At 43.6% G+C, this 27,815-nt stretch overlaps 1 protein-coding gene across 8 annotated transcripts in view; it reads left to right on the top strand.

The window, feature by feature from the left end:
* The first annotated feature begins 200 nt into the window (after positions 1–200).
* ebf3b (EBF transcription factor 3b) overlaps positions 201–27,815 on the top strand; it is a 68,889-nt gene continuing 41,274 nt past the window's right edge. For 2 of the 8 annotated variants that reach the window (XM_042502107.2, XM_042502106.2), the window contains exons 1-6: positions 201–1,624; positions 1,915–2,071; positions 2,352–2,415; positions 2,687–2,742; positions 4,529–4,602; positions 6,336–6,404. In XM_042502107.2, coding sequence (XP_042358041.1) covers positions 1,494–1,624; positions 1,915–2,071; positions 2,352–2,415; positions 2,687–2,742; positions 4,529–4,602; positions 6,336–6,404 — 551 coding nt within the window. In that variant the 5' untranslated portion in view covers positions 201–1,493. The remainder of the gene's footprint in view (positions 1,625–1,914; positions 2,072–2,351; positions 2,416–2,686; positions 2,743–4,528; positions 4,603–6,335; positions 6,405–27,815) is intronic. The other 6 variants (XM_042502110.2, XM_042502109.2, XM_042502112.2 and 3 more) reach the window with 3 other exon arrangements.

The raw sequence follows: 27,815 nt of genomic DNA, 5'->3' as shown, positions 1-27,815 counted from the left end.
CCATGGATTTCCTGAAGTTTGTTTTAATGTCAGTAGACACAGTGGCTCTGATTTTTTAAGTCCATAAAAAAAGGTCTGACTTTCTGTCAAATGGCACAGCGATGTGATTGATTTGTTTTTAATAATATGGAGGCAGATTTTCAAACTTTGTTATATTTAACGCTATAAATAAAGAAGCCCCCCGGCTCTGCGATACAAAAGAATTAAACGTCAAATCAAAACGATGTTTTAAAAACAATTCTCAATGAAAAGTTAATGCAAATTAATATTTATAATCGTGTCAGATTCTCTGGAATCACCATTAAATTAATTACAATTTAATTACAATAAAATAACCCGCAAAAAAAAAAAAAAAAAAAATTAAAAATGCACAGTTGCAAAATATAAAAAGAAATCTGCCACTATTGAAATATGATTTATGGCCTGTATTCGCAACGAGATGCTTTCGATACATTAGTGAACAAACAAGTCAATTTGCACTAATGATAACAAATTTAATCGAATAAATATGTCAAATAAATTTAATGCAGTATGATAAAACTAATCACGGAGCAATTATTATTAGGTCAGCTAAAAATAATAATAATAATAATAATAATAATAATAAATTCCGAGTTATTATTATGGTTTTTTTTTCCTCATTATGTGTGATGGTTACACCCGGTTGAATTTTCCATATCATTAAAAAAATCAAACTCACCACATATAGGGCCTAAGCAAGAGGAAAAGTGGAGCGAATGAGTGTTCTCAGCCTGCTGCACTATAGGGCTGTACCCGTGCAGAGGAGCGCCACTGCTTGACAGGAACCGTCAGAGCTCCATATTTGGGCAAAACCACGCCCCTTCAGCGTCATATTCTGACAGCGCCTCTCCCGTGGGTTTAGAGTTTTGGCTCCCGGGAAAGATTTCAGTCCTCGGGGAAAGAGGGCTTAGTTTTGCATGTTCCCATCCATCCTGCACGACGCGAAAGGGCCCCTTATCCACCTCTCCTGTGTACTAGGAACACCTCCACTGGTGATCAGCCTTTGCCTGTGTTTGTCTTGTGGAGAAGCAGCAGCACCTTTTCAGGAGTGGGTTTTTTATTCAACAAGAAGTCCTGAAGGTTTTGGATGCGGGTGCTTCAGGGATGTGGGCACTTTGAGAGCAGCATCACCCACAAACACAAACAACTGCCATCGATTTTTCTGTGAATAGCACAAAAAAAACAAAAAAAACAAAGAGGAACAATAGCAACACAAAAAAAATCTTGTCTATTGAACAATTCACTTTTCCAGTCTGTGGATACCGCTCTAACTAAGTACAGCACTTTGAGAATTGTTCACATCGGACGGACTGAAGAGGGAGGCAAGACCTGTGGACCGGGTTTTCCCTCGCAAGTCTGAATCGGCTCTCGCTACTTATCCCGTGAAAAAAAAACAACCCTAAAGGATAACACGCTTGGACGTTTATTTCCCTAATTTCACAGGAGGCTCTTTTTCACGCAAATTGTCCTAAATGTTTGGAATTCAGGAAACTATACCGCGGGGTGGGACGACGATGAAGGAGGAACCGCTCGGTGGACTGAACTCGGTCCGCTCCTGGATGCACACAGCTGGGGTGGTGGATGCAAACACAGCCGCCCAAAGGTACGCATGCCAAAAAGCATCTGATTTTTCTCACGCATTTCCCTCCTCATCATATCGACCCCTCAATCCCCTGAATACTCTGTATCAATTACGGTCTCCCAATAAATGCCCCCCCTTCGGCTTTCCCTTCTTTCATTACATCAGATTACCCATTATTGTGACAAATCAAGAAATCTCCCCCGTACTCAAGCGTGCTTCTGCATCTCCAATGTTTCCATCAGCTTCTCCATCATCTAGTATCCCCGGTGTCCGGTGCTTAACCGAGATGGTCTCTTGTTTTCTCCCCGCAGCGGTGTCGGCTTGGCACGGGCACATTATGAAAAGCAGCCCCCTTCCAACCTCAGAAAATCCAATTTTTTCCATTTCGTCCTGGCGCTGTATGACAGACAGGGTCAGCCCGTGGAGATCGAAAGGACAGCTTTTGTGGACTTTGTGGAGAAAGAAAAAGTAAGCGGTGTATTTTTAGAAATATACGTGTGTACCCCCTTGTACATAATCAGCACATGTATCGAAATTATCTTCTCTGAAATGGCAAGGGGTTACTAAAGGGGGAAGTCACGTGTAATATTGATTAAAAAAAAAAACAACAAACCTCAATTCGTTGATGACAGAGAGTCGTTTTAAAGCTGTTCCTCTTCTTTTGCACGTAAATAATTTTGTCAACACGCAGACATGTGGTGGTGGGTAGTTGTTGTGTGGATTTTCACAAACTTGTTGTTTTCTGCAGGAACCAACCAGTGAAAAAACTAACAATGGGATACATTACAAACTACAGTTATTGTACAGCAATGGTGAGTTAAAGTTGATTTAATATTTTTTCAAACACGTGCAAAAATAAACATTTTGTTTGGGCAGATTCTCTGCATAACACTATAAATAAAATAATAATAATACTAATAAAAGCAGTCTGATCATTTTATAACCACGTTCTTAACTCTCCTATTTTTTCAAACACGTGTTACTAAACTTTTTTTTGAGGGCTTTCTTTTTTTTTTTTTTTTAACATTTTTTTCCCACAATTCCTCAAAACTCACAAGTGCTCTTCTTTTTTTCTCTCCCCAGGCGTCAGAACAGAACAGGATCTTTACATACGGTTAATCGATTCCATGACGAAGCAGGTAAGCTGCTGTTACACTTGTTTAAACGCACACAGTGCAAAACCCTGCACACATGCATGGTTCACTTGTGCAAAAAAACCCAAACCATCACACGCCGTGCAAATCGTCACCCCTGAGATGCATGCACTACACGGTTTTCAAAAAAGAAAAAAAAATGTTCTTGCAAAAATGCAAGTTGTTGCACAAAATAAAATCAAATTACCGGTGTAACAAGAAGAGACAGCTTCCATTTCGACTGTTTACGTTTGGCCATATCATATTGCAAAGACTCTAAAAGTCAATTTCACTCTGCCAGAGTTTGGCTTCTTTGTGGGCTCACATTAAATTTTAAACAGCACGTCTGCTCCATATGATCTGATTTGACTTTTCCTCGGAGGTGACGCTCTAAATACATTTAAAAAAATGCATTATATTTATAAATATTAATATTAATATTTTTTTTTGCAGAGGTGAATTTCTTATTTACAAATATGTGAGTGACTTTTAACCCAGAGCCCTGCGCGCAAAATATTATTATTAAGCCTTTACGCACATTTCAAGCCATCGCAAAGATTTGAAAAGTTAATTATAATTCGAGGAATAAAATCAGCCGCACTTATTTCAGCTCCCCAACCCGTGTTTTGGTATTAAATCGAGGGTTTAAGCAGAGCCTTCTGGATAGAGCCGTGAAGCCTGAGCCACTGGTCACAGACAACATTCCTGTGCGAATGATCCGAGTCAATGACGCAGAACAAGCAATTTATGGATTTCTGTTTCTACAGCTGCAAACTGCGACATAAATCAAACCAATATAGATAATCGCCCGGTTCCTAGCAACAAAAAAAAAGAAAAAAAGAAAAAAGAAAAAATACATCAGGTCAAGTAGGACAGCTTTAAAAAGGCGAGAGAGTGATGCGACCTGGTTCTGATATGTCACTTTTTTAAAGTCACTCTTAAATTGCACAGCGTGCCAAATAATAATAATGATAATAATAAAAATATGAAATGCATTAAAACAAAACAGAAATGTCACGCTTTTTATTTTATTTAATTTGTGTTGTTTTTATTGAAAAATATATTTTGTCAATAATGTGATGCTTGGTGCCGGTTCAGTATACGAGGGAGTGAAGTGTCTATCCTTAGAAATGGAAGAAGGAGGGAGGGATCGAGGGAGGGAGAGAAGAGCGGCAGAACTGATAGCTCCACGCCATCTGTTTCAGCCAATGCTCAAAAATTACTCAACCGTACCGCCAGACACCGCTTTTTATCCACAGAAAGATCATTGTTAGCGGCTCAAAATAAACAACAGATTGCCCATTAACACTTTCCCCCAAATATCCCCAGATTATAAGCATATTGATGACACTTCTATTGGATCTCTCCTTATGAAAATCCCTCTGTCTCTCTCTCCTTCTCTGTCTGTCTCTCTGAGCCACAGGATATTATCTAGATTAATAAAAAAATACAATTTATTATTATTATCTTCATTAATTTTATGATGAGAATTTTTAAAAATTATTGCTGCCCCTAGAATTATTTCTGTTGGTGTTATTATTTTTTATAATTGTTTATTTAGGTTGATGTTTATATAAATGAATATAATTTGCTATGATTATTTTAATTTCTAACATTGCATTTGCACTCATTTAATATATTCTGTTGTCCCAAGATCATGTGTATGCATGCTCTGATTTGTTTTATTAAGTGCAAAAATAGCAGTCTAATTATTTTTAAATTTACACGAGTTAATATGTGTTTAAGAGATGACTGTGTTTTCACTTTATTTCCATCTCATTTCCTTTCAAAGGCCATAGTTTATGAGGGCCAAGACAAGAATCCAGAAATGTGCAGAGTTCTTCTTACCCATGAAATTATGTGCAGGTAAGCATTATCTTTTTTTTCTTTTTCTTTTTTTTTCCCGCTCTGTCCATTTTGCAGATCCAGGCAAAAAGTAATTCCCTCCCCTTCAATAAGTTTTGACACTCATGATGTGATGCAGCAATCCAGACTGTCCTGTGGTCCTTCAGCAACCACAGAGAGAGAAAGAGAGAGAGGGAGAGAGAGCTGCTGTCATTTCCAACTTTGATATGATGTGATTCAACTTTGATATGAATATGACAGTGAGAATGAACTGACTTGTCTTTTTCAGTGAGGGGGAATTGAATGTGTAATAAACAGTCAGTGACAGTACATAAGTTGTGTTTTTTAATTTTTAGCTTGTTTTTTTTAATTTATTCTAACATGTCATTATTTACTGCAAGAGACAATGTGTTTTCTATTTCCGTTAAGTTATGTATAGACGTTGCATGCCATGCCTCCCCCCCACCTCTTCTTTTTAGCACAGAGTCAGTTCTTGGTTGATCCCACCTGTCAACAATGATCAGCGAGCCTTTTAGCGTCATTTAACCACATAAATCTCAACCTCTCATATTTCGCTGCTATTCAGCGGTGTCATTGATACTAAAAGGAAAAACGCCTTTTGTTGTTATTGTTGAGCTCAGCATGAGCTTTGTGAACATTGAATTCGGATACTGTCGGTTAACCTCCCCTTTGTTGCACCGGTGCATTGTTCAAGTTACTGGTTGAGAGCAAGTGCAGCATGAGAGCTGAGAATGATTTGTCTTTTTCCATGCATAAACTCATCACTCACGCTCAATTTATACATGCATCCATCACTTATTTGTGACACGTTGAATATGCTCGTGCTCTGGAGGTTTTTTTTTCTGTCATGAGGAAGTGCATTTTGCTGCTGAATAAAGAACTAACTGCTGACTATTATCAGATAAGAAGATAAGAACATGTTAAAATAAGAATAATCTTTTCATACCTTATTACGTCTTAATTTCTAAGCATGTAATACATATAGTTTTTGAATTATATTTTTGCTTTAATACACTGCAGCGCCTAAGCCATAAAACACATCTTTATTACTGCTGCTAGAAAGTCATGTAAATCAGACATATTTAAATAATGTGTGGTTGACTGACAGTAGCTTTGCACAAAATCTTTGTTTTTCCTTCAGCACCATATGGCATAAATCAATCTTACTCACATATGTTTATATGTTTTCATTTCAAATGGAAGCGAGGATGATGTATTTGTTTATTTTTGCAGTTTTGATTCAAGTCCCAATCAAAGGAGTGAGAGGCAGCTAGCTATAGGCTTAGGGAGGAGATGGCTGAAACATGTGGTGGAAGATAGATTAGTGCTTTTGAGGCCATAATTGATAAATGCCCTGCAGAAATATTGGTTGAGGGTGGCACCTTGCATCTCCCTCAGAAATAGCAGCTTGGCAATTAGAGGTAAACAAAAGCTGAAGCTGTGAAAAGTGACTCCCCTGCCTCCTGGCCCAATCCCCACTCCCCTCCCCTCCAACACTAAGCCAAACAACACAACATGTTGTTTTCACCATTTTTATCAGCCATCAGCATCAATGGAACGGATAGATTGAGTGAAGGAAATCTCATGGCAATTTTTTTTTCTTCTCTCCCCGATATCAAAACCACTCCAAGGCACTTAATAAATGTATGTGGTTCTGTGTGCATTATTTATTTATTTTTATTTATTTAGCAAAGTATTGCTTGCTCTGTGACACTCTGTCTGTGCCCCTATAGCCGATGCTGTGACAAGAAAAGCTGCGGAAACAGGAACGAGACTCCATCAGACCCTGTGATCATTGACAGGTAGGCCGCGTGCTGCTTCCTCTGTGTTTGTGAATGAGTGAGCGACTAAATGGATGAGCGACTGAGTGGATGAGCAGGCACATGGATGAGCTAGTGAACAAATGAGCTCCCTCCCGGTGTGCCAGACGGCCCAGTTGGGCTGACTTGCATCTTATAGCCCCACAGTGTGGGAACCGTGGGTGATTCTGTGTGAGTGGCTGAGGGGCGTCTTTCCCAGGTACCTGTGCACCGAGGGGCGGTCACCACCTGGATAGGGTTTGTTCAATCACAGGTGGTTCAATCACTAGAGGATCATGCTGGGAATACACCTAATTAGCTTAGGCAACTTCACATTTATTTGGCTGGCTTCCCTTCTTTGTTTACGACAGTGATGCTTACACTGTCAATAGTTGTTTTTCATTGACTGTTTCCTTCGCTCAAGTTCGCTGTGAGCTAGATGCCATTAAAGTTTCGTTTTAGAAGGGATAAACATTTTATGTGTGCTGTTTTGTTCTGCGCCTTCAGGGAAGTTGCATCTGCCACATTTATATTACCTTCATCACCTTCTAAAGAGGGAGAATAAATGGTCTCCTTTCAGGCATTGACATTTTTCTCACACTGTGAAACTATACGTCCTGGTCAGCGTGAATATGTGTAGGTAGTTTAGCGTGTGTGTGTATGTGGTGGTGGATATAGGGGTGAGGTAGGGGGTGTAGTTTGAGCGTCGATCTCAATGTAACTCTCACCACGTAGTAGGGAGAGACAGCAATGCTAATGTTTGACTAGCCGGAATCACTGTTTGCTTAGTGGAGAATGCCTGGTATCTGACAGAGGGGACAACTCTCTTATTAGTAATCAAATAGGGCTGAGCAGTTGTTGCTGCCACTCCACTCCAGCGGCTTCTCATGCATCAGGAAGTAGGAGCTGGCTGCCCTGGGAGCCTGGATGGATTACCAGAGCTACTGCTGTCTGAACTCAAACTCACACAGACACACGTAGATGCAAACACACACACACGCGAGGACACAAACACCCACACACAAGCATGCACATCCTCACGTTGTTTATGCTTTTATGCTTGACAGTCACAGCGTATTCAAAAAAGTGCTCAGGTGGATACTTTTCTGCTTAATTTAGACGTCATCTGTTAAGGACGGCGCGGACATTAACATATAACTTGAGACTTTGCTTAATTTCCGCCTCTTTCATGTTTGCTTTGTGTCGCTCTGCTGCCTTTTACTGCTTAGAGTTTCGCACACCATTGTTCTTCAATCTGCAGGACAAAACATGTAACATAAGTACAATAAGCAAAATGAACGCATGGAGAATTAAAGTCAAGAAAGAGGGGTGGGAAAAAAAAGAAGAGGGAGAAAAAAGAAGCGGATGGATATTGTAAGCTCAACTGGCTCAGGGAGGGCTCGAATTTTCATTGTGACGAGCCTGAATAGGAGTAGAGTATCCCTTTCCTTGCACAATGAGCGGCTCTGTTGAAACACAAAAGCATATGTTCCTCATTAGACCCTCCCATTGTCTCCATGTCGTAACTATGAGCCCGTCAGCTCACCCTAACAGACCCACACAGGTTCCCAGTGACTGGAGGAGGCTCGCAGAGAGGGGTGCTTGTGAAAGGTTGCAGGGTTTAGCAAGAGTTACGGACACGGCCAGAGCACACTAGGCTCGCCACGCAAGACTATTTACCGCAATTACTTGCCTATTCCCGCTGTGCATATGGGTAAGCTTTTAGTTAAAGCTTCCATGTTTTACAGCCATTTCTGTTACATCTGTCATTTTCTCATGCACATCATTACAGGCACCTGTGCTGCGGTCGCTGCTGGCAGAAACTGATTATTTCCAATTGAGTAGAACATAGTTGAGTGACATAAACCTCGAGGAGAGGTTTGATTGTTGAATCAGGCATGTCTCATCTGTCTACAATTACAGTATGAAAACCGGGCTAGCACTGCCACATTTCCTAGAGAAACAGTAGCATGGCCGAACCTTAAGAAACAGATTTGGAGTGAATCATTGATGGCGTTCATTCGCTGTAACATTTTCCCAGATGGTAAGAGGGGAAAGCGCACACAGCTAGCTGGCATCTAGCAAGACATTAACTGGCGTTCCCATGGATCTGGCATATCCAACGGAGTTTGGGAAACTTATCATTCCAAATGTGTCCTATTTTCCTGCGGTCAAGCCAGACATCTGTTTACCCTATTTTCTCTCAGAGTTTTGATACAGATTTTCACTCAGATTTTTTGAAGAGGAAGGATTCTCTTTAAAAAAAAAAAAGAAAAAGTTGGTTAGATATAGGCCCAACAGCTGTCACAAAGTTTCAGCACTGCTTGGTCTTTAAATATTTCAGCACTTACATTTGATGCCCTTGCATTATTCATACTCCTTTTTGGATGAAGAAAGGCCCTATTTTTGTTGCATTTGGGTGGGTTTATATGTGTTATGACTCAAATTTCAACAAAGTCAGTGCATATTTTGCTCAACAAAATAAGTCTATTGTATTTCAATAGCGTGCGGGTACTTTTCAAAAAAAAAAAAAAATCATAGTTGGTGCTTACATTATATAAAAGAAACAGTAAATTTATCTTGGGACTAATTGCAGCACTTTTGCCATGACCGCATCACTTTGCAGTGCAGTATAATCATCTCTCCCCTTTATAAATCCAGCAGTGCTACAGATGTCACATTTATAAGTTAATGGTGCCTTAAAGTAAGTGGGGGTGTAGGTTTATTCAGTCGGTAATTTGAGTCTTTATAGTGATGAGGTACCCAATATCTGATTAGATGGTTTTCCCATTTACAGTGCATGTAGTGTATAGCCAAACATAACTCAATTTGCGATGACTCTCCTGGTCTGGTATCTGTCTTCACTCTCTTGCATATTGACTTTGTCTTCTCTTGTGTGAAAGATTAGATACATTGTTCAGGCTTAGACATGGATTTTGTAATAAGACAGCACATGTTGTTGAAAGAGGAGAGAAAATGACTCATTCTGTGTGTCAGGGTTCAAAGGTCACATTTTGCTGCGAGAGGCTGGAGCAATTTATGCAAGCGAGAGTCAAGACAGACACAGCGAGAGAGTGTGTTATCAATGTGTGTTCTGCCCATATATGAATTTTGAATTTAATGTATGTTCATACAGTTTAACATCTTGTGTCAATTTACCCTGCCATTCACAAACGGGTTCTGGTCCGGAGCTAAACATGTCAGCTCCGTTTATTCCAGCGGCTACGGCACTCCCTTTCACTTCCTGTCACAAAGGTCAAAGAGCACTGACCTTTGGAGTGCAGCCCAGCCACTGAATAATTCATGACATTGACTTGTTTTTTCCCTTATTTTTCCCCTTGTCTCTTTTTTTTGGTCAGCACACATGGTTGTGCTGTGGGAGGCTTTTATTCATTTAGCTCATTTATAAAGGCCTCAGCGCACCTGTTCGTGTGTTAATGCGATTAAATTTTGGCCTAATGTAAATTTTGCTTAGCTTTCCGTTATGTCCCTCATTAGCGAGCCTGTATTTTCTAAATGACTTTGCGTTATCGTTCATTTGTGGAACACCTACGAGGTCATTTCCCAGAGTGCACTTGACTTGTTGTCAAGTTGTTTACCAGAAAACAAAAGACCCGCAGCCTTAGAACGTCTCACATGTGGTTCCCCCGGCCTTCTAAGAAACAAATCGGAAAATTTGTGTGCTCCCATCTGGTTTTTGCAAAACCGTGATTACCTCCAAAAGCTGAACAAATGCCAGTATTTATAAGGTCAGCCCTTTATGTGGAAATGTGATGTAAATGAGAATCAGCGAAAGGGGACATTAAACAAAATTAAATTCATTGTCTCCTTTAATGTCATTTACATTTTTGGCTAAGCCCTGGACTGTCAAAGAGGATTTCTAAAACCATTTTAATTGCACATCAGCATTGGAAAAGAGGGTGTGTTTTCAATGAGCGGCTGTCTTGATAACCTGAAAAGAGAAGTCTGTTCGTGAAGTACCTAAATGACATGTTTTCACTGCATCTGTAGAGGGGCAATTAAGATGGCACTCGGTAGGTAGTGTTAATCTAGCACTGTGCTCCCACCATCCATAATGAAAATGATGCAGTGGATGGGGTCACTGTTGTTGTGATAGAGAGTTGATTGCTGCAGGTGTTCCTTCTGTATTTTTTTGCATTATACTGTGAGCCGCGGGACCTGCGCTGCAATGTTTTTTTAGGCGTCACAGCGAGTCATTTAAAGCTGTTAACTTGTGTAGGAAATGCTCTCTTTCTATGTTTACACACGCGTGCAAACACCTGCACACACCTTTCCATTTAACAATATAACCATCTCAGCGTTTTATTTATGGCCGTGCTCGCTGTAATTCATGTGACAGATGTGGGTTTTTTGACGCCCATTGAGAAATTGGAGAATAAACTGGCCACCCCTGCCTGAGTCGACGTGATGTTTGAGTGAAGCCTGTCTCCTCCCGAGCCAGAGTAGGAAGAGCAGGAAGTGTTGAGAGCGAAAGCTGTACTTGGCAGCTCTCCTTTGGCTTGCACTTGCCGAAAAATGAAACCCAGACCCTCTCTGCAGCCCCAGAGCCAGAACCTCCTTCCCAGTGCTCCAACATCCAGGATTGGGTAATACTGTTCACTAAGCAAAACATTACCTCAAATTATTCTCGCCCTGTTTTCTATTCCCTCCTCCCTCATGTCGGTTTTATCGCAGTTTGTAAATGTCAAGACACGTACAAAGACGCACAGTATAAATGATATTTTCCAAATTATGCTCACATGTTTGGGTTCACATGAGTGGCGGCTGAACGTAACGTGGTGCCTGATGCTCCCGAGGGAGACCCACCTCACTAGGGTAGGATTCCCCAGTGGCATCAGCTAATGGCAAGACTTGACAACAGCAGAGAAGCCGGGGGTGTTGTGTTTTACTAGCGCTGAGCAGGGGTGATGACTTTAACATGTGTGCAGAGAAAGACTGAGATGTTTGTGCGGGGTGTGCGTGTATTTTGTGTGTGTGTCCCCTGCTCGTGCACACACCCGCATGCATGTGTGTGTGTCTGCGCACCACTGTGTGTGTGTGCGTGCTGTGCTAAAGAGAGAGGTGTGCAGTACGAAAGAGTGGCGCGGGCCAACAGAGCGACGGATTTGGCTCCAGCTTGACGGCAGTGAAAGACGAAACATGGTTCCACATGTGTTGAGAAAGAGCAGTCCATCTGTCCATGGAGACAACCCCTCCCCCCTTCACCACCCCCTTCTCTTTCCCTCTTTCTTTCTCCTCTTCTCCTTCTCTTGCTCTCCTCCTCTTCTCTCCCCCCACCCTTTACTCCCCTGGTTCACTGCTGACAGAAACAAGGCCAGAGCTGGGGTGATGGGATGAATGCTGGGCCAAGAGCAACACTGGACGTTGTATATACACACACACACACACACACACACACAGAGTCCCACACACACATGCTGAAGAGAAAGAAGAAAAGGTTATCAAAGATTTTTTTTGGTGTCTATGTTGTTAAAGTTTACTGTGTTCAGCTGCGTTCACTGACTCGCTGCGTTAATGTGATTTAACTACGACTGTGGACCAATGGAAGTGATTTATTTTGATATTATGAAAGAAAACAATCTATTAAGATTTATTCACTTCTGCCTGACACACTGCCGCAATAAGCCACCCCGGTGAAAAATCTTACATTATTGAAATTAAATCTGAAGTAAATAAAACATGCCACTCTTTCTCAAATATTTAGCAGCTCTCCTTTATAATTAAACTTTGTAGCTGTTTTGAAGATGTTGTTTGGTTTCTTGAAGCATTAATGACGCAAGAGCTTTGTCGAACGGCTTCCGATTCTGTGAATCACATTTAGGTCACCCGGACTTTTTTTTTTTTAAGCCATTTTTTTCTTTTGAAAAAGGGTCTCCTTTCTTTTTCTTGGCATGTTCTCACTCCCATTCAATCCTTATTAGGTTTCCCCTAATTGTCAAACAAACTGTTGGGTCAACCTCAGTCGTATCTGGCCGTAAAACAGCACATTAGGCCCTGGTGAGGGATATATGTGGTATTTCATCGGAGACGGAGTAATGCTGGGGTTTTATGGTTAAGTACCAGTTCACGCCCACGCCATTTGTTTCGCATTAGAGTGGAGGTTTTGTAAATCAGATCAATATGTTCGCTGAGATGTGATTCCTTGTCGGGATCTCCCGAGTCGTTCTTTCCTCAAGTATTTTTCTTAGGGGACTGGTTGTCGATGCACACTCCTCCGCTCCCCCCCTCCCCTTCCCTTTTTCCCTACCTCCGTCAGTCCCTCCCTCCATCTCCACCTCAATCTATTTCCATTTTCTGAATGTAGCAATTTGTAGTGTGACACGGGCAAGATTAGGATGGGAAGCAGTCTGAAGATTTCATCGGACATGGTCCTGCTCCCGCTGGTGTGAGGTCACAGGACAAAGATGGGGGAATTCGGGGATAGGGTCATCAGTTACCTCGGGGAAACGAGCTGGTCTGCTGGCTGCTCTGTTGGCCCCAGGGGTGCCCGGGATGTATCGGAGGAGAAGCCCCTGAGAAAGAGCCCTGAACCAGTGTCATTTATTAAAAGTGACAAGTTATTTCTAACTATAGCTCTGTTTTTATTGTTTTACAATGCTGTCATTTGGAACAGTGCCCCTCTCTTCAGGAATCACAAACAAGTGATGAATGAACGAGGTGACCTGCTTTTTTTTATTTTATTATTTTTTTTAAACATATGCTCGATGCTCTGTGGCCACACATGTGTGCCGTAATATCATGTGTTTTGTTGCGAATGAAACAAATGTGCAGGTTTAATAAAGATCGAGCGCATGATAAGTGTAATGAAAATATTTCACCATTCACCAGTTTTCTCCAGGACATTTGTTCAGTAAATTAATAACAGCTTACAGTATGAATCTCAAGCTGACCTCCGCATAATCAGTACCAGAAGTCCCACAGAACACGACCACACTGCGGTGTGTGTGTGTGTGTGTGTGTGTGTGTGTGCGTGCGCGCAGAGAGTCGAGCTATTTTAGTGTTCCTCATTTTTACTCTGGAGTTTCTGTATTTAAAAAACAAAACATTCATGCTAATAATGGCGCATTTATTCAATGTTTGACCGGTGCTCTTCTTTAGGGTCACTGAGGTACTCTGCTCCCCCTCTTTTTTTTTTACTGCCTGCCCCAACTGCGTTAATGATATATGACAGAAATTTCCTTGAGCTGGTTCAGTGGCAAGAAAGGTCCTGGCTAGTCTATATCAATCCATCTGACTTATGTTCCCATGTCTTGAATTACCGCTTGATGGAAACCTGCTGCGGGCTTCTCTTGCCAATTGAAATCAGATCTCCTCCACAGCCTGGTGTGATATTGATCCATATTCAACACCCAGGCAGCCGATCGATCAGTATTGATTTACAATAAAAAACACTCCTCTGCTTGTTCAGCACTGCGATCGATACTTTAAAGCAAAGGGGGAAAAAATATTTAAAAAGAAGAAAAACCAGATTGTGCTTTTTACCATGCGGTGACCAGCTGGAATATATATATATATAAATTTGTGGCCATCTTTAATTTTCATTAGGAGTTTAAGTGACCAAACCTTGACCACACCGGCAACCGGCGACCACGTCCGCAGTGAACAATGATCCTCTCCCGCCATGTGAGACAAACCAATAAAAATGGTTTAACGGGATGACACTTCTATAAGGACTCATTTATTGAAGGAGGTGTGTCTGTTTCTGAATTAGTGGCACATCTGCACTGCAATGGGGAGTGCTAAAACTGTCATATCAAATCTGTCTGAAAATTGAAACAGAATGCTAAAAGTGGTGGATCAAGCCCGAGCACTTTAGCTTGATTTCTCCGTGTTAACACGATGACATGATTTCCTGTGGTTTTGATATTAATTTGTCTCCATCCCGCCTGCATCACACACACACACACACACACACATACACACACCACACACACACGTGGGGGCCTCTGCCTCCCACACGGCCATCATTAGAGCCGCGGTACAATGCCGAACACATTGGAACAGACTGAGGCGACCCACTCAGCTCCAGTCCAGATCCACTTTTCTCCCTGTCACATCTTAGTCCTAATCTCTCGGACTTCCTCCCCTCTGCCAAATAACCGTTCCCATCCAGCAGGTCCCAGCATTGGCCCGGGCTGCCAACATCTGAAAGTTATTATCCCCAATCTCTGACATCCAGGAGTTTACAGTTATATAATGATGGGGAAAACCACATGTCCCCAGAGGCAGAGAACATTTTTGAGATGCCTCCCCATCTGTTTTAGGGGAGCTGCCCATTTTGGGCCAAACTCAGAATGGCAGGCAGACTTTTTTTTTTGTTGTAATTTTTATTTTCTACCACTGGAACAGGCCAGTCTGGGAGTCATTATATGGGGTGATAAAGCAAATCCAATTGGGTCAGGTTCCCCCTCCACACAGTGCTGGTGGCACCAGCTCTCCCTGCCTCACTGCTCGTCCCTGACTGTGTAAGTGGTGGTTGTTTGTTTGTCCTAGAGAGGCTGGGCTGGGGGACTAATGCAAGCCCGGGGGCCAGCCAGGTCGGAGGCGACGGTAAACCCGAGCTGCCTGGTGTAGCAGTGCTCTCTGGCTGCTGGCTCGGCCTTGTTTGGACTGCAGCTCCGGTTTGCTTTCTTAGAGGGAAGCTGAGCCTCCGTAATCATTGAGCCTTTCGCTCGGGTGGGGAGCGCAGCCGAGACCGGAGGGAGTGATGACATAGGTCCGCAGAGGCCTGGCCCGGTCCACCCCTGCTGCTCTTAGCATATTTATTTTCTCTTCTCATTGTATGGTTTAAGTCACACCATATTATGTTCGGACCTTATGCACGTGCATAGGCACTCAGATGTGATGAGGTGCATGGAGTAAAGCTGTAGGCTTTGTTTTTACTAATAACGCCGGGGATTAGTGACTTGCTGACCTCAGTGTAATCTTTATTAGTCTGTTAACCATATACTTTAGTTATGAAGCTGATGTGAGTGCAGTGACACAGATGTGCAATTCAGGACAACACAATTGGGGAAACTAACCAGATTACATGCTATTATTAAATCAGTATGTAACAGATTATGTTATGTGTAGATGAATCTATGTTTCTGCTAAAGTGCTCTAAAGTCTTACAGATTTCGATAATTTGAGACCTCCATCTTGCCCCCTGGGCGCTCCTCAAAAATGTTTTATTCAGCATCGCCACTCTGTTCTGTTTTGTTACGTTATTGAAATGGGTTGTCGATTCGAATAGAGTCAACCTGGTGGGCCAATCTCATTGTAGCCAGTGGAGAGTGAAAGCCATCTCTGCAGCATAGCCTCACCAGAACACACACAGAGATTGGACGAGGGGGGCAGTGAGAGCGAGAGTGCCTTCTCCAGATGGAGATCCCAGATATGGGGGAAAATGTCCGGGCCATTTTCCAGGGTTTCCATAATGGGAATCTACCCCTTGCTTGCTTATTAAGTTGTGCACACAAGGAGGAGTGAGGGGAGAGATGGAGAGGAGAGGAGATAAGGGCAGGCGAGGCGAGAGATGGACAACCTGCGTGCCGTCACCTCTCTGTTGTAAGTGTCAAGCAGACCCTGTCGGAGAAATCACAGGTCATGTGGATAGATGATTGTCAAAGCACCACATTGATATAAGGGCTTTCTTTTTTTTCCTTTGAGCCGCGGAGGCGCATGATAAGATTTGTTTTTGTTTTCTGTTGGAGAGGGAGAAAGTATGACGTTCAGGTCAGGGAGGTCGAGTCGGGGGGTCACGGGGTCACAGCCTTTTTGGTACCTGAGTAACCTCACATGGCTAAGCCATTTCTCAGGCTCCCTGAAATGATGGTGGGGTGCGGAGGGGAGGGGGTGGGTTGAAGGGGTGGGCAGGAGAGTGATCTATCAGCGGCGGCAGCAGACATGCAGACAGAATGGCAGCTACTGCAGCTAAACAGAGTGAGACAGATAGGCAGAAGTCTCTCATACGTAACACCAGGAGCTTTAAGACGACAGCGCTGAGTGTTATGGATGCTTGACATTGACCTCTTACACAGACACGGAGTATTTATCAAGGTTGTAGGACAATGGTGTATTTGTTTGTAAATTATTTAGTTCAGTGGGTGAGATGCTACTTTCCTCACATAACACTCGCTGCTTTTGTAAGATAAGCACAATCTGTTTCTGTTCCGCCTTTTGTGCGTCTTGTTAGATGTTTTCAACAAGACTTAGAATTTAGGTGATCATATTTTGAAGACTGTCAGTTCTATCAATTTGAATCTACTTTATAAAGAGAAGCGGGGGGGAAAAAAAGCTCTGAAGCTTACATTTCTCTCGAAGAGAAATATTTGTGTACAGATAGGCCTGTCATTCTGTGAAACAACATTCATGATTCTTTTATTGGTGCTCAGCCATCACCCTCCTCTCTTCCTCTGTGGAAAAAAGGGCTAGTCTACAAAGTGGCTTTTTGCCGTTTGAGAGAAGTAAACTTCATCAGGTCGACGGCGAGGTGTGCTTCACATGTCACTCAGTCGAGCTCCCTCCTAATGAAATGCTGCATACAGATTTCTGCCTGCGGGCTCAGGGGGATAAGACCGTGGTAACAGAATGAAACAAACCCCTTCCCATTCCCTTCACTCACACACACACACACACACACACACACACACAAACACATGCAAAAACATACACAGACAAACACACATTCATACAGCCGTATACACACCCACACACACACACACACACACACACACTCTTGCTGGAGAGCATCCATGTGAGGAGATCCAAATCTGCAATTTATTCAAATATTGATATTTCTACTTGTCAGGAGAAAGGTGCCTTGAAATTTCCTCTGAGTACTCCTGTCAAAAAAATAGCAGGAAATATGTCAGATAATTCATAAATGGAGTTCAGCGCGGCAAAGTCAGTTGGGAACAGCAAAAAATATATATGCTTGTCAATGAAGAATAGGAGCAATATTACAGAGCCCGCTGCTCATTCTTCCATCATGTCAAGCAAACAGCTTTTGCAGGCTCATAAGTGTATGTTTCAGTCTGTGTGTGTATTTGTGTATATGCATGTATATTTGTATATGTCTCCGTGTATGTACATGTGTATGTATATTTATGCATGTGGATGTGTGTGTGCTTTGGCTATGTTGTGACTTCTACTTAGATGTGTTTGTTATCTTTTTCCATCAAGACACCCCATTTCCCATCTTGGAGCAGCCAATGGGAACGTGTCCTTTTTTTCTTGCAGAGGTCCGTAACCGGACGCTGGCCTCCATGTGGTTTGAATTAGGGCCCCCGAAACTGTGAAGGACGCCTCGAATGACGTGAGGCACTTGCAGACCAAATTCCATTCTGCTGAATGGTGGAGAAAAGAGCTCTCCGGAATCCTCCGAGATTTTTTGGCTCGGGCCCGCCAGCGATTAAAACAGGGCGGAAACCAATAACTCAATGAATCATGGGGCAACGTCCCATGAAATCTCTCACTGCTCTGTCACACCCTCATGCAAACCCAAATCAACTCGAACTCTGCTGATTAGTCTTTTTTCCAAAGTGAAAAAAAAGGACATTGGACAAAAGTCTTTTCTCCTGTTTCATTAAACGGAACTTTCAACACGTTGAGCGGAAAACGCGCTCTCTCTCCTCTGTCAGTTTCCTCCAATTTGACAAAGTGCGGGCTTCCTGATGATGCATCGCTTGACCGTGTTGTGCCAAGGCGAGACAGAATAGGACTCCACATATCTACTGCGGTCATGTGATGCCATAGTTCATAGCAGTTGATGAGATGCAGTTTGGCACAGCTTGGGACCCATCTGGGAGATGCAGATACGCAGACAGGAGAAGTATTTTACAGCAATGCATCTGCGCGCTTGAAGAGCTATTTAGCATATGCTGCTATACGAGAGAATTTGCTTTGCCGCTGCCAGCTGCAGATTAGTCTTCATTTCTCCAAAATCCGACAGAACAGCTGATCCATAGCTGTGGACGGCTAGCATTGACCAAAATAATGTTTTATGTTAATGCGGCATGTTATTTCATATTTTACTTAATTACTTCTGCATTACGTCGAATTATTCTGTTGAAATAACACAGAGAAAAATGTCCAGTTTTTCTTGTATCAACAATAACAATGTCAAGCAGAGCAGTAATGCTGCTGCCAACACTGGCCGGTTTGTTTCTGTTAGCTCTAGCAGAAGTCAAAGCCCATGCTGCTGCTCTAACTCAAGTGGCTGATATGTTAGGCCATCTAGGGCATGGCAGGCGGTTGACAGTCCATGCAGCCTGTCTACCCACAGGACATCTCCACATAGTGTGTCCACAGTGGGGCCAGCGCTGTCATCTGGGCCCACTATGGACCACTGCTCTGCTGACAGTGAGAGGGTAAACGTTTACCACCTCAATCCCCCATTAACTCGGTGAAGGCGCTTCGATCCTCTGTGAAAATAATGATATTGATTGGAGCTTGGCTCTACAAACGAAATGGTTGCAACTAAAAGAGGGATGGGCCCTTGCATTAGAATATGGGATTTTCGAGGATAAAAGAGTGTTTGGATCTTGTTATATTTTTCCTCTCCTCCATCTCCCTCTAGCTTTCCCCCACCTCCTTGTCTCCTCTCTTTCTGCATTTTTATGTGTGCGCATGTAGCGTGCGAGCCCGCATGTCTCCTAAGATTACCCCCCGCTATCCCTGCAATCAAACAACAAATGACAACATCATTGCTCAGGCCTTTCAAAATACGACACAAAAAAGTGTGTTGTAGCTACATTAACTTGCAACAACCCCCTAATAGACCCTTGTGGGTTTTGTATCACTCCCCCTCTCTCTCTCCTCTCTTCTCTCTGCTAGGCTGTCACATATCCACCCCCCTCACAGTGCGAGCCTCCGAGCCTCGGTGGAGATCAGGAGCTCCCTGTCGGAGGTGCTTTGTCACGTAGCCCAGGGAGCGTGGAACTCACCCAGAGCTGTTGAACAAACACAAGCACAGGGGCTGTCAATAGCAGCTCCGCAAACTAATTGCCTGTCAAATGAACCACCCTCGTTAAGCTGCCCTCACACACACACACACACACTCGTGCGTGCACCGTGACATTCATACGCTCAAACACACATGCACACACACCCACACACAGAGCCGATTTGATTCAAAGAGTAGTGATACCTTGTTAGAAGAAAAGACACACGAGTGGCACTTCTCTGTTTGCCGCCTTGTTTTTGCAATCGTTACCGGCGTGTGTAGTGCAGTCACTGTGAGATTGCCATTTTGTTATTATTAAGGAGGACATAGCATTGTATAGTATAGCTGATGTAATCCAAACCCATCCCACACACCCTACAGTATATCAGCTGGCGTAATATTTCAGTTTTTAAAACCACTCATTAGATGGTAGTAGAGCTCCATACGCCAAATGTTATTGTTTTTGTGTTTGTTTTGCTTTTTTTTTCCTGTAGTCATTAGGCGGTAGCAGTGGAGTGCCCAGCGCCTTGTCTGGGTGCCTGTAACAGTGCTGTCGGATTGACACAGCTGGGGAGAGCAGCTTGAGGCTGCACGCTCAGGAATACACAGGGGTGTTCAAAGCCCCTCTCTGAATCCTGATCAGAGCGCTGCCCCGGCCAACTGATGGCCTATTAAATATACATGCGCAGAGGTCAGAGCTGGAGGTCCCGGCTTCCTCCCAGCCATGTGCACTTAAGCGGAAGGGCTGGGCAACAATAAAACCTCCTCTCGCTCCAGCGAGCTCTCCCCTGACACCCTCACCTCCAGTGTGTACGTCAAGTACAGTGCTCACCTAGCGCTATATTACAACTGCCTTTGTGAAAAGGCCAAATGATGCATTTTTTACATGGTTATTATATATTTATATTCAATAACACCAAGGACCACTCTTGTGTCTGTCTGTCTCCCGTTTTTTTTCCCATTGTCGCTGATAAATAGCCTTGCTCGATACAAGCGTACACAGAGTTTGAAGTGAGTCCCTCGTCTTTGTAGTTCACCAGAGATTGAGACAGGAAGGTAGAGAGGGGAAGAGCCCCATAATGGCCAGTCATGATTAACATATTCAGAGTGACACTCTCTCTGTGTTCGTTCGTTAAGCCCGGTCTGTCTGACTAATGAAGTGGAGCGGCAGTTTATCAATTAACCCAGCACTGAGCCATTTGTGCTGGGGATAACACACACGCCGGGTGTCACGGTGATCCAGTTTGGTGCCCTTTAACCTCCGCAAGTGTCCAACAAGGCGGGACTGTGACAGCAAGACACACAAGTCCGCAACTGGAGATCCACTAAACAGGATTTGTGCCTGCTGCTGACTGGCCGAATGTGGAGAAAAGGGTGTGGATTGATTGGGTAATAGGATCATGAAAAAAGAGCTCTACAAACTAACATTGGGGGTTTTCAGCATTCTCAGACTTCGCATAGATCATAGCAAACAACTTAGTGCTGTCTCTATTAAAACAAGCCCTCCCCTGCCATTATCTTTCCCCCCACTGCTCCTTCCTCCATTTCACATTGTTTGTGTTCATTAAGACATGGGCGACCTGCCTTATCCACACATCAGACCTAGCTCTCAAGAGTAATTGCGATGGTCTCGCAGAGGATAATGTGGTTTAAACTCAGTATAGCCTGTCTATTAGGAGAGACATGATGGCAACCACAAATAATAAAGAACTATTTATTCCTCTCTCTGTGACGCTAACTAGGTAACATATCAAGCCAGCACCGCTAAGGGTCTCTCTTACTGTCAGATATGGCACCCTTCATCCATTCCCAATGGCCCTTGCCTCGACATCTCTGCTCTTCATTTTCTACATGAGCTTGGTCATAAATGCACACACACCTCATATATATTTGATAGTTAATATTTATCCTCGCCGGGGAAGTGCACTTTACATGTGGTAACATACGATTACCTGCAATTCTTATAGCAAAGAAACAAAATCGATATGGATATATAATTCATGACGGAGGGGCTATCAGTTTTTATGGCTCTCTATCCAGCCTCATTAAAGTTTTATCGTAATTGACTGCAAGCAAGAGTTTTTAAGGCATGTTTCTCCCTCACTTTCTACCTTTAATAATTAAGTAAAGTTTAATTGGTTGTATTTTGAAGCACCTTGTGGATGATAGGAGTCTCCCAAATTCAGGAGCATGAATTATAGAGCGATATGTTATGCATTAACCTGTCAGTTTGTTCATTTGTTAAGGCAGAAAAGTACGGTCCCAGCTCCCCAAATCACATCCAGAAATCGAATAACTGGCCGGGGCCTTCAAAAAATTCCTTTTTATGTCTTTCATTGCTGTGTTAATGTAGTGACATGACGCTGTCACTCAGATCGCTCCCATCAAGCGCCAGCCCCCGAATCGACTCCGCTGATTGGTGGTCAACTTGTTCTCTTGAAGGGAGATTGACAGACGGAAAATTGCACTCTCAGATTTCACCCTTCATTCGTTGCAGTTGTTCTTCCACTCGTCAACTCTCCGCCATGCCTGAGACAGACAGAGGCTTTATCCATTAGCTGTTGGCTTGGCGGGTGGGTGGGCAGATTGAGGCGGGATGGAGGAGGAGATGGGGGTAGGAAGACAATCCTACATTTGAGCACTCTGAGGGAAAATCAATCATGTCATCATAAGTGAGAAGTATGGATGAATTTCATCAGCTGGTTCCTGTCCTGTTCACGCCGCTGGCTTTCTGACTGGCCTGTCCCTCTGATTGGCATCCTCAATGACCCTTAAATCCGAAAAGGGGAGAAGATTTTGAAAACACTTTAATAAGAGAAATCGGACAGTAGTTTCAGGGTCACAATTTCCCACTTTGCCTGCTGCTACACTGTGGGAAACCTCAAGTGGTTTCTCTTGACAAAGTGGTAATAGATTTACCATATGATTTTGTGCCAAACCAGCGTTGGGCAGTTTTGTAAGAAAATGTTTCTCAACTATTTTTCCGTCCACAGCAGATATGATGAAGTGTTATAAAGGGCAGCCACTCTCTGCCACTGAAAATTTATTTTATAATTTTCCCCATCATCTCACAAGGTCACCGATGAGCACTAAAAGCATCATAGGTATAGGGTGTGAAGCAATCAAAAATGGATGAAAGTGAAGACATGGAAATCACAGATGAGAAATTGACAGCCGTTTACAGCCTTGTTGTTGATGTGAGTGACAGAGTGAGGGGAGAAAGTGAGAGGGAACGAGTGAGGAGAGGAGAAGAGGGGGGAAAGGCAGAGTTAAAGTGGTGATAAATTTAATGGAAAAATCAAATACAAAACAAATTCATTCCTCTAAACTTGATGCTTCAGTCGTTCTTTTCTTGGCCTGTGCTAAGCCTTAGAATAAACTGTCACTCCTTATCGATCGCATCTGAATTGTTACCGAGATTTCTGAAAAGTAGTCTTGACACACACCCCGCGAATAGTAATCTTGGGAGATGAGAACATCCAGACTGAACAGCTAACACCCCTGACTTAAAATAAAAGAGGCTTTTCTTTTCTCCCTTTTCCAAATCCGAGCTAATACACTTTGGTGAATTACAAATTCAGCGATAAATATGTTGCGGTGAAAGATGTGCCCTTGTTGGATTTTTATTGCTGCTAACTGTGAATGAAGGGGTGGCGGTGGTGGAGATGGAGGTGGTGGTGGTGGGGGCTTAGTATTTTGTCATGGGGAATGTTTATAAACAGCAACTGAGCATGAAATGTTTGTACACGATTTGTTTGCCATTTGTGATGGAGATGACATGATGAAAAAATCAATTCACTTCACGTTTGATTTCCAGCACGCGGTTAAATGACTGCTGTCGACAGCACCCACTGAAATTCATGTATCATGGTATGGTTCATTATATTCCGATGGTGTATTAATTATGGCTATAGATAGAGAGCTCTGCTGTGAGCGGTAGCCTAGCTGCTGTGTGCCAGGGGGAGCTAGCCCGAGGAGGAAAGCTCTGCTTGTATCCACTCATCCCTCAGCTGACAGGCTTGCTCCAGGAGAAAAGGATTTCTCCGGATTGAGTGCCATTTTCTCTTCTTTAACAAGGAAATTAGTGTGTAAAGGAGATCTGTCAGGATAAAGTGCAGCTTGACTGCTGCTGCCCTCCCCTCCTCTCTGTCTTTCTTTCCCGCCCTTCCCTCCCTTCCCTCATCCTGTAACTTGCTCTCTACCTCTCCCTTGCTTTCTCTCCCTCTATCTGCCTCTCCTCCTTCCTCTCCCTTTCTTTCCCTGCTCCCCCACTCAATGGCTCCCTCAGGGGATCTTCCTTGAGCATTAGCAGAACACATCCAATGTCCCAGCTACATGATTTCATGATATGATTTGTACCGGGGATTTGCAATAATCCGCAAATAAAGTTGAAAGTGAATGACTCTCAATAAGAGACGCAGACAAGCAAAACCAAACCTTTTAAGATTTTCTTTATCTTTAATGGCATGAAAAATGAATTTGTTTTGCATTAGATCACAACAATTTAGCAATGGCCTGAGTATGTTGTTTTGTCTTTGGCTTTTATGATCATGATTAATTCCTGCACAGGAACCTCAGTGATATACATAATGCATCATTCGCTCATTTAAATGTTCAGTTCCTCTGCAGTTGCAGAGAGCTTGGTAGCTCATTACACATTACCCATGTGTGCCTGGGAGTTGGAGTGTGCCAGCTACTCACTTGTAGTCAAAGATACAGTATCTGCTGCTTTAGCAGGATGTCACGAATTGACAGTGCGATTAAACCCAGGTGTCATCCCCACCACTCCAGTTTCATTCACCTCATGTTAGTCCCTTTATTTTTGCTCCAACATTAGCGAGAACTAACTTTTCACCTCAAGTAGATAGACAGGGATGAGACCCACTGGCACATTTTAATAAGTCTGCTTCAAAGGTGTAGGGCAAGGGAGGGGAAAAAAATCAAAACATCCTGGGTTAATTTGAAATGTACTCTGCATCTGTGATGGGAAACAGCCTCACAGGTAAGTAAGGGAGACAATTAGGGAATATCCGTAAGTGCAGGAGCTGCATACTAAAAAACGCAAATCACTATTTCCCCATCTGGCCCCTACTGTGCCGAGAACTGCAGCTGAGGTCCGATTTCACCCGTCAATCACGGCCGCTTCGCTGTGGGGTGTGTGTCCTGGTGAGAGAGCCTACCCCCAAGTCATTAGCACACACAGTCAAACTGTACTGAGAACTGCCCTGCACCGCTCCGCTCTCCACCACGGTTTAAATATCCCCAGCCTGTGACAGGATCAGTTTAGCGATCTGTAGGATTGATCTCCTCTTTAAAGTTTTGCCTGAGGCGACTCTAATTGGGAACGAGGCTGCCTCCCACTCCCCTCACTCCCTTAACTGTCAGTCTTGGCTTTGTTTACTGAGGACATGCCCAAACCTATTTACTCAATAATGAGGAGACGTGGTGGGGATGCTGCTGATCACATTGAGGCCCCCAGCGGGACTTCTGCATGCTGGGAAGGGCGGGAACATCATTTTAGACTTTTTGAGCTGGTGAAAGTTAGCCTACGCCGTCGCTGTAATGTAGAGTGCTGAATATTTTTCTTTCTCCTTGTTTTCTCATATGGCTCTCATTCCTTGATTTGCAGAAGACTTGTCCACCTCAGGGAATTTATTGTTTTTTCTCTGTCATACAATGCAGCTAGCTAAAATAGAACAGCATTTTAAAAGACAAAGCACATAAGTGGTGTCATTTTACACTTGTTAAATGCCCTCCATATGTTTTATGCCATCCCGAAAGAATTAAAGCAGACTGAGAGCCCTCTCCAAACATGTGAGGTATCGCCAATGTCTTGCTGTGGAGTGGACTATTCATGACTGGAGTGCTCTGGCCTATTGGGCCATTTCCTTTTTCCCTTTTAGTGAATTCCTCAGATTCTCACTCTCATTTAGGTTGTTTTCATTTGCGCTGACTGACAAAGCCTTTGGTGTGGATAGCGAGGCTATAGAGTCCATTGATGCCCATTGGGATTATGAATGATGAAGTGGAGAAGCTGCCGCTATCAGAGGGACACAACACTGCTCTTAATAGAAAAGCATTTAGAAAGGCAGCAGGGAGGAGGTGGTGGTGCTGGGGGCTTTCTGACACTCGACTGATAAGAGGCAGCTCTTCAGAGGTGGTAGTGTGTACAATGAAACACGCTGATGGGGATACAATGACACACATGTTGCGTCTGACAGGCGGTGATTTAGACGTGGGGTAAAAAAAAAAAAAACCTGGACCACACAACAGAGAGTTTCATGACGCGATACTCTGGATACAGAATTTTCTTGCGAGGCTGCCTGTGCATGTTTCTACTTATTGGTTTGATTTGTGGGAAAATGCATTGTCATTACTCATATCCGGCTGTGACAGATTGAAGAGGGGCAGGGAGAAGGGAGAGAGAGGAGTTAGTAGTGTGGTGGCACGGGAGCGAAAGAGAGATATGCAGAAAGGGAGAGCTGTCAGTTTGAGGAATGAGCCTGATAAGAGGAAGGGACTCGGCAGATGGGCAGAAGAAACCGGCAGCACACTTCTCAATTAAACATGTAAATACCAAAAGCAGGCAGCGATGGAGATGAGAAAGTTAAATAAACACAGCACCGTGCTGTGATTACAAGCTCAAAACAGCACCACCTTTGCCACTTTTTTTTTTTAGTTCCCACAACTCTGAGGAACTCTTTAATCCGGCTGAACTTCTGCTTTAACATATTATATATTTCTTTTGCTTGTTGTTTTCATCATCTCCCGTGGCTAAATTGATTCATGCAGAGTCTTTGGGAAGTTGCACGCCCACAGGAAATCCTGATATAGATCTAATTGAGCCATTCATCCATTCACTTTGTCCTTTGTTAGAATTTCTCTCTTGTAATATTTTTTCTAATAATTGTTGTCCATCATTTTTACATACGTGCCCCCCCTCAAGTGCGCCCTGCTGTGAACTACAGGGAGTATCTTAAATACTTCTGTAGGCAGTGTCCCTGACATTAATAACAATGAGCTTGGCATAACCACAGTACATTCTTAGGGAAGATTCACAGTTTGACATTCAGCCCAGATGCTATCGCGGAGCCTCAGTGTTTAAGACCGCAGAGAAGACAGACATCTGTCACTTGTTACCTTTGAAGTGAATAAGAGAGGGACGCGGAAAAACACAGTGGACAAAAGGCCATTCTGACCACAGACCCTCAGTGTTTACAAACGGAAAGGGAGAGTGACAGGAGAAACTCAAGATGAATGGATCGCTGCTGTTGATCTCTCCTCCTCATTCCATGTGCTAAGTTATTCCGTGGCTGCTACCCCAGTGGGGGGTGTAGGGAAACAGGAAGTTGAGAGAGGCAGGCAGAACGCCTCAAGGACTCTGGAGGAGCAGAGCACTGCAGCCTGCATGGGAAAAAAAACCCTCACAACTTACTGTACACTTCTCTAACCTGAGGTACCAAACATTACAAATGTGAACACATTTTAATGAGTAGATGATGCTATATTAAGGCAATATTTGCAATACTGTTGTTGAAATAACAGGATCTGTTGCATTAGCCGCTCTTTCTGTCGGCTGTACATTTAAGCGTATTTTGATATAATTATTGGAACAATGGCCGTATTCATTTGTCTTCTGTCATGTCTCCTCAGACCTGTTTCTATTTCAGGTTGCACGTCAAGTGAGAGCAGCTATATCTGGCTGGCAATTAAGCTGGTCCTGCCTCCCCTTGATGCTTGATTAGTCCGATTGATGGAGGAGGCCATATGTGGCGGTGTCAAAACTTGGCAGCCGGGCTCCATCCTCTCAAATGAGAGGCAGGCAATAAAGAGGCAGGCTGCCCAGAGTGGGTGCACGTATGTGAGGCCTGCAGCACCATGATTCGGGGCCCCCTGATATGTTGCATTTTCTCTTGGGGTCTTGGGGGCACTGACCGCTCCAGCCAAGTTCTCGCTGGGGCAGAGGTGGCCACCGGCTAGGGGTGTCACTGTACCGAGCCCTCTGGGGCAGAAGCTCCGGGCAAGGCGTGGGGAGTGTGTGTGTGTGTGTGTGTGTGTGTGTGTGTGTGTTGGGAGGGGGGGGGCAGAGGAGTGGTAGATGGGGGGTGGGGAGGTTTAGAAAGCTGAAAGATATGGCCCCCTTCCCAATCTCGCTCGGAGACAACAAAAAGGGAATGCTTGAGAAGGGGAAGCAGCGGGAGGAGAGCACAAAGACAAAGGCGCGGGCAAGGTCAGTCTAGCTAATGGGCCTGAGCCGTAGGCTGCCTGGGGCTAGGCACACTTCTGTTCTCTCTCACACACTGGGCCTTCAAAGACCCTTCAGTCCACCCCTCTCCTTCTCTCCTCTCTTCCTCCATCTCTTCCACTCCTCTTTTTCTCTTTTCCCCCACTTCCACTGGTGACACTTCCTCCCTTCAAAAGGTTCTGCACAGGTGCCTTTCAAAACGTATTTTCTACGAGACCCA

This window comes from Plectropomus leopardus, chromosome 13 (assembly GCF_026936395.1).
Source record: "Plectropomus leopardus strain MGB_pleo_1.0 chromosome 13, ASM2693639v1, whole genome shotgun sequence".
Lineage (NCBI taxonomy): Eukaryota > Metazoa > Chordata > Actinopteri > Perciformes > Serranidae > Plectropomus > Plectropomus leopardus.
The sequence above is the reverse complement of the archived record's forward strand: the minus strand, read 5'-3'. Positions and strand labels throughout refer to the sequence as shown.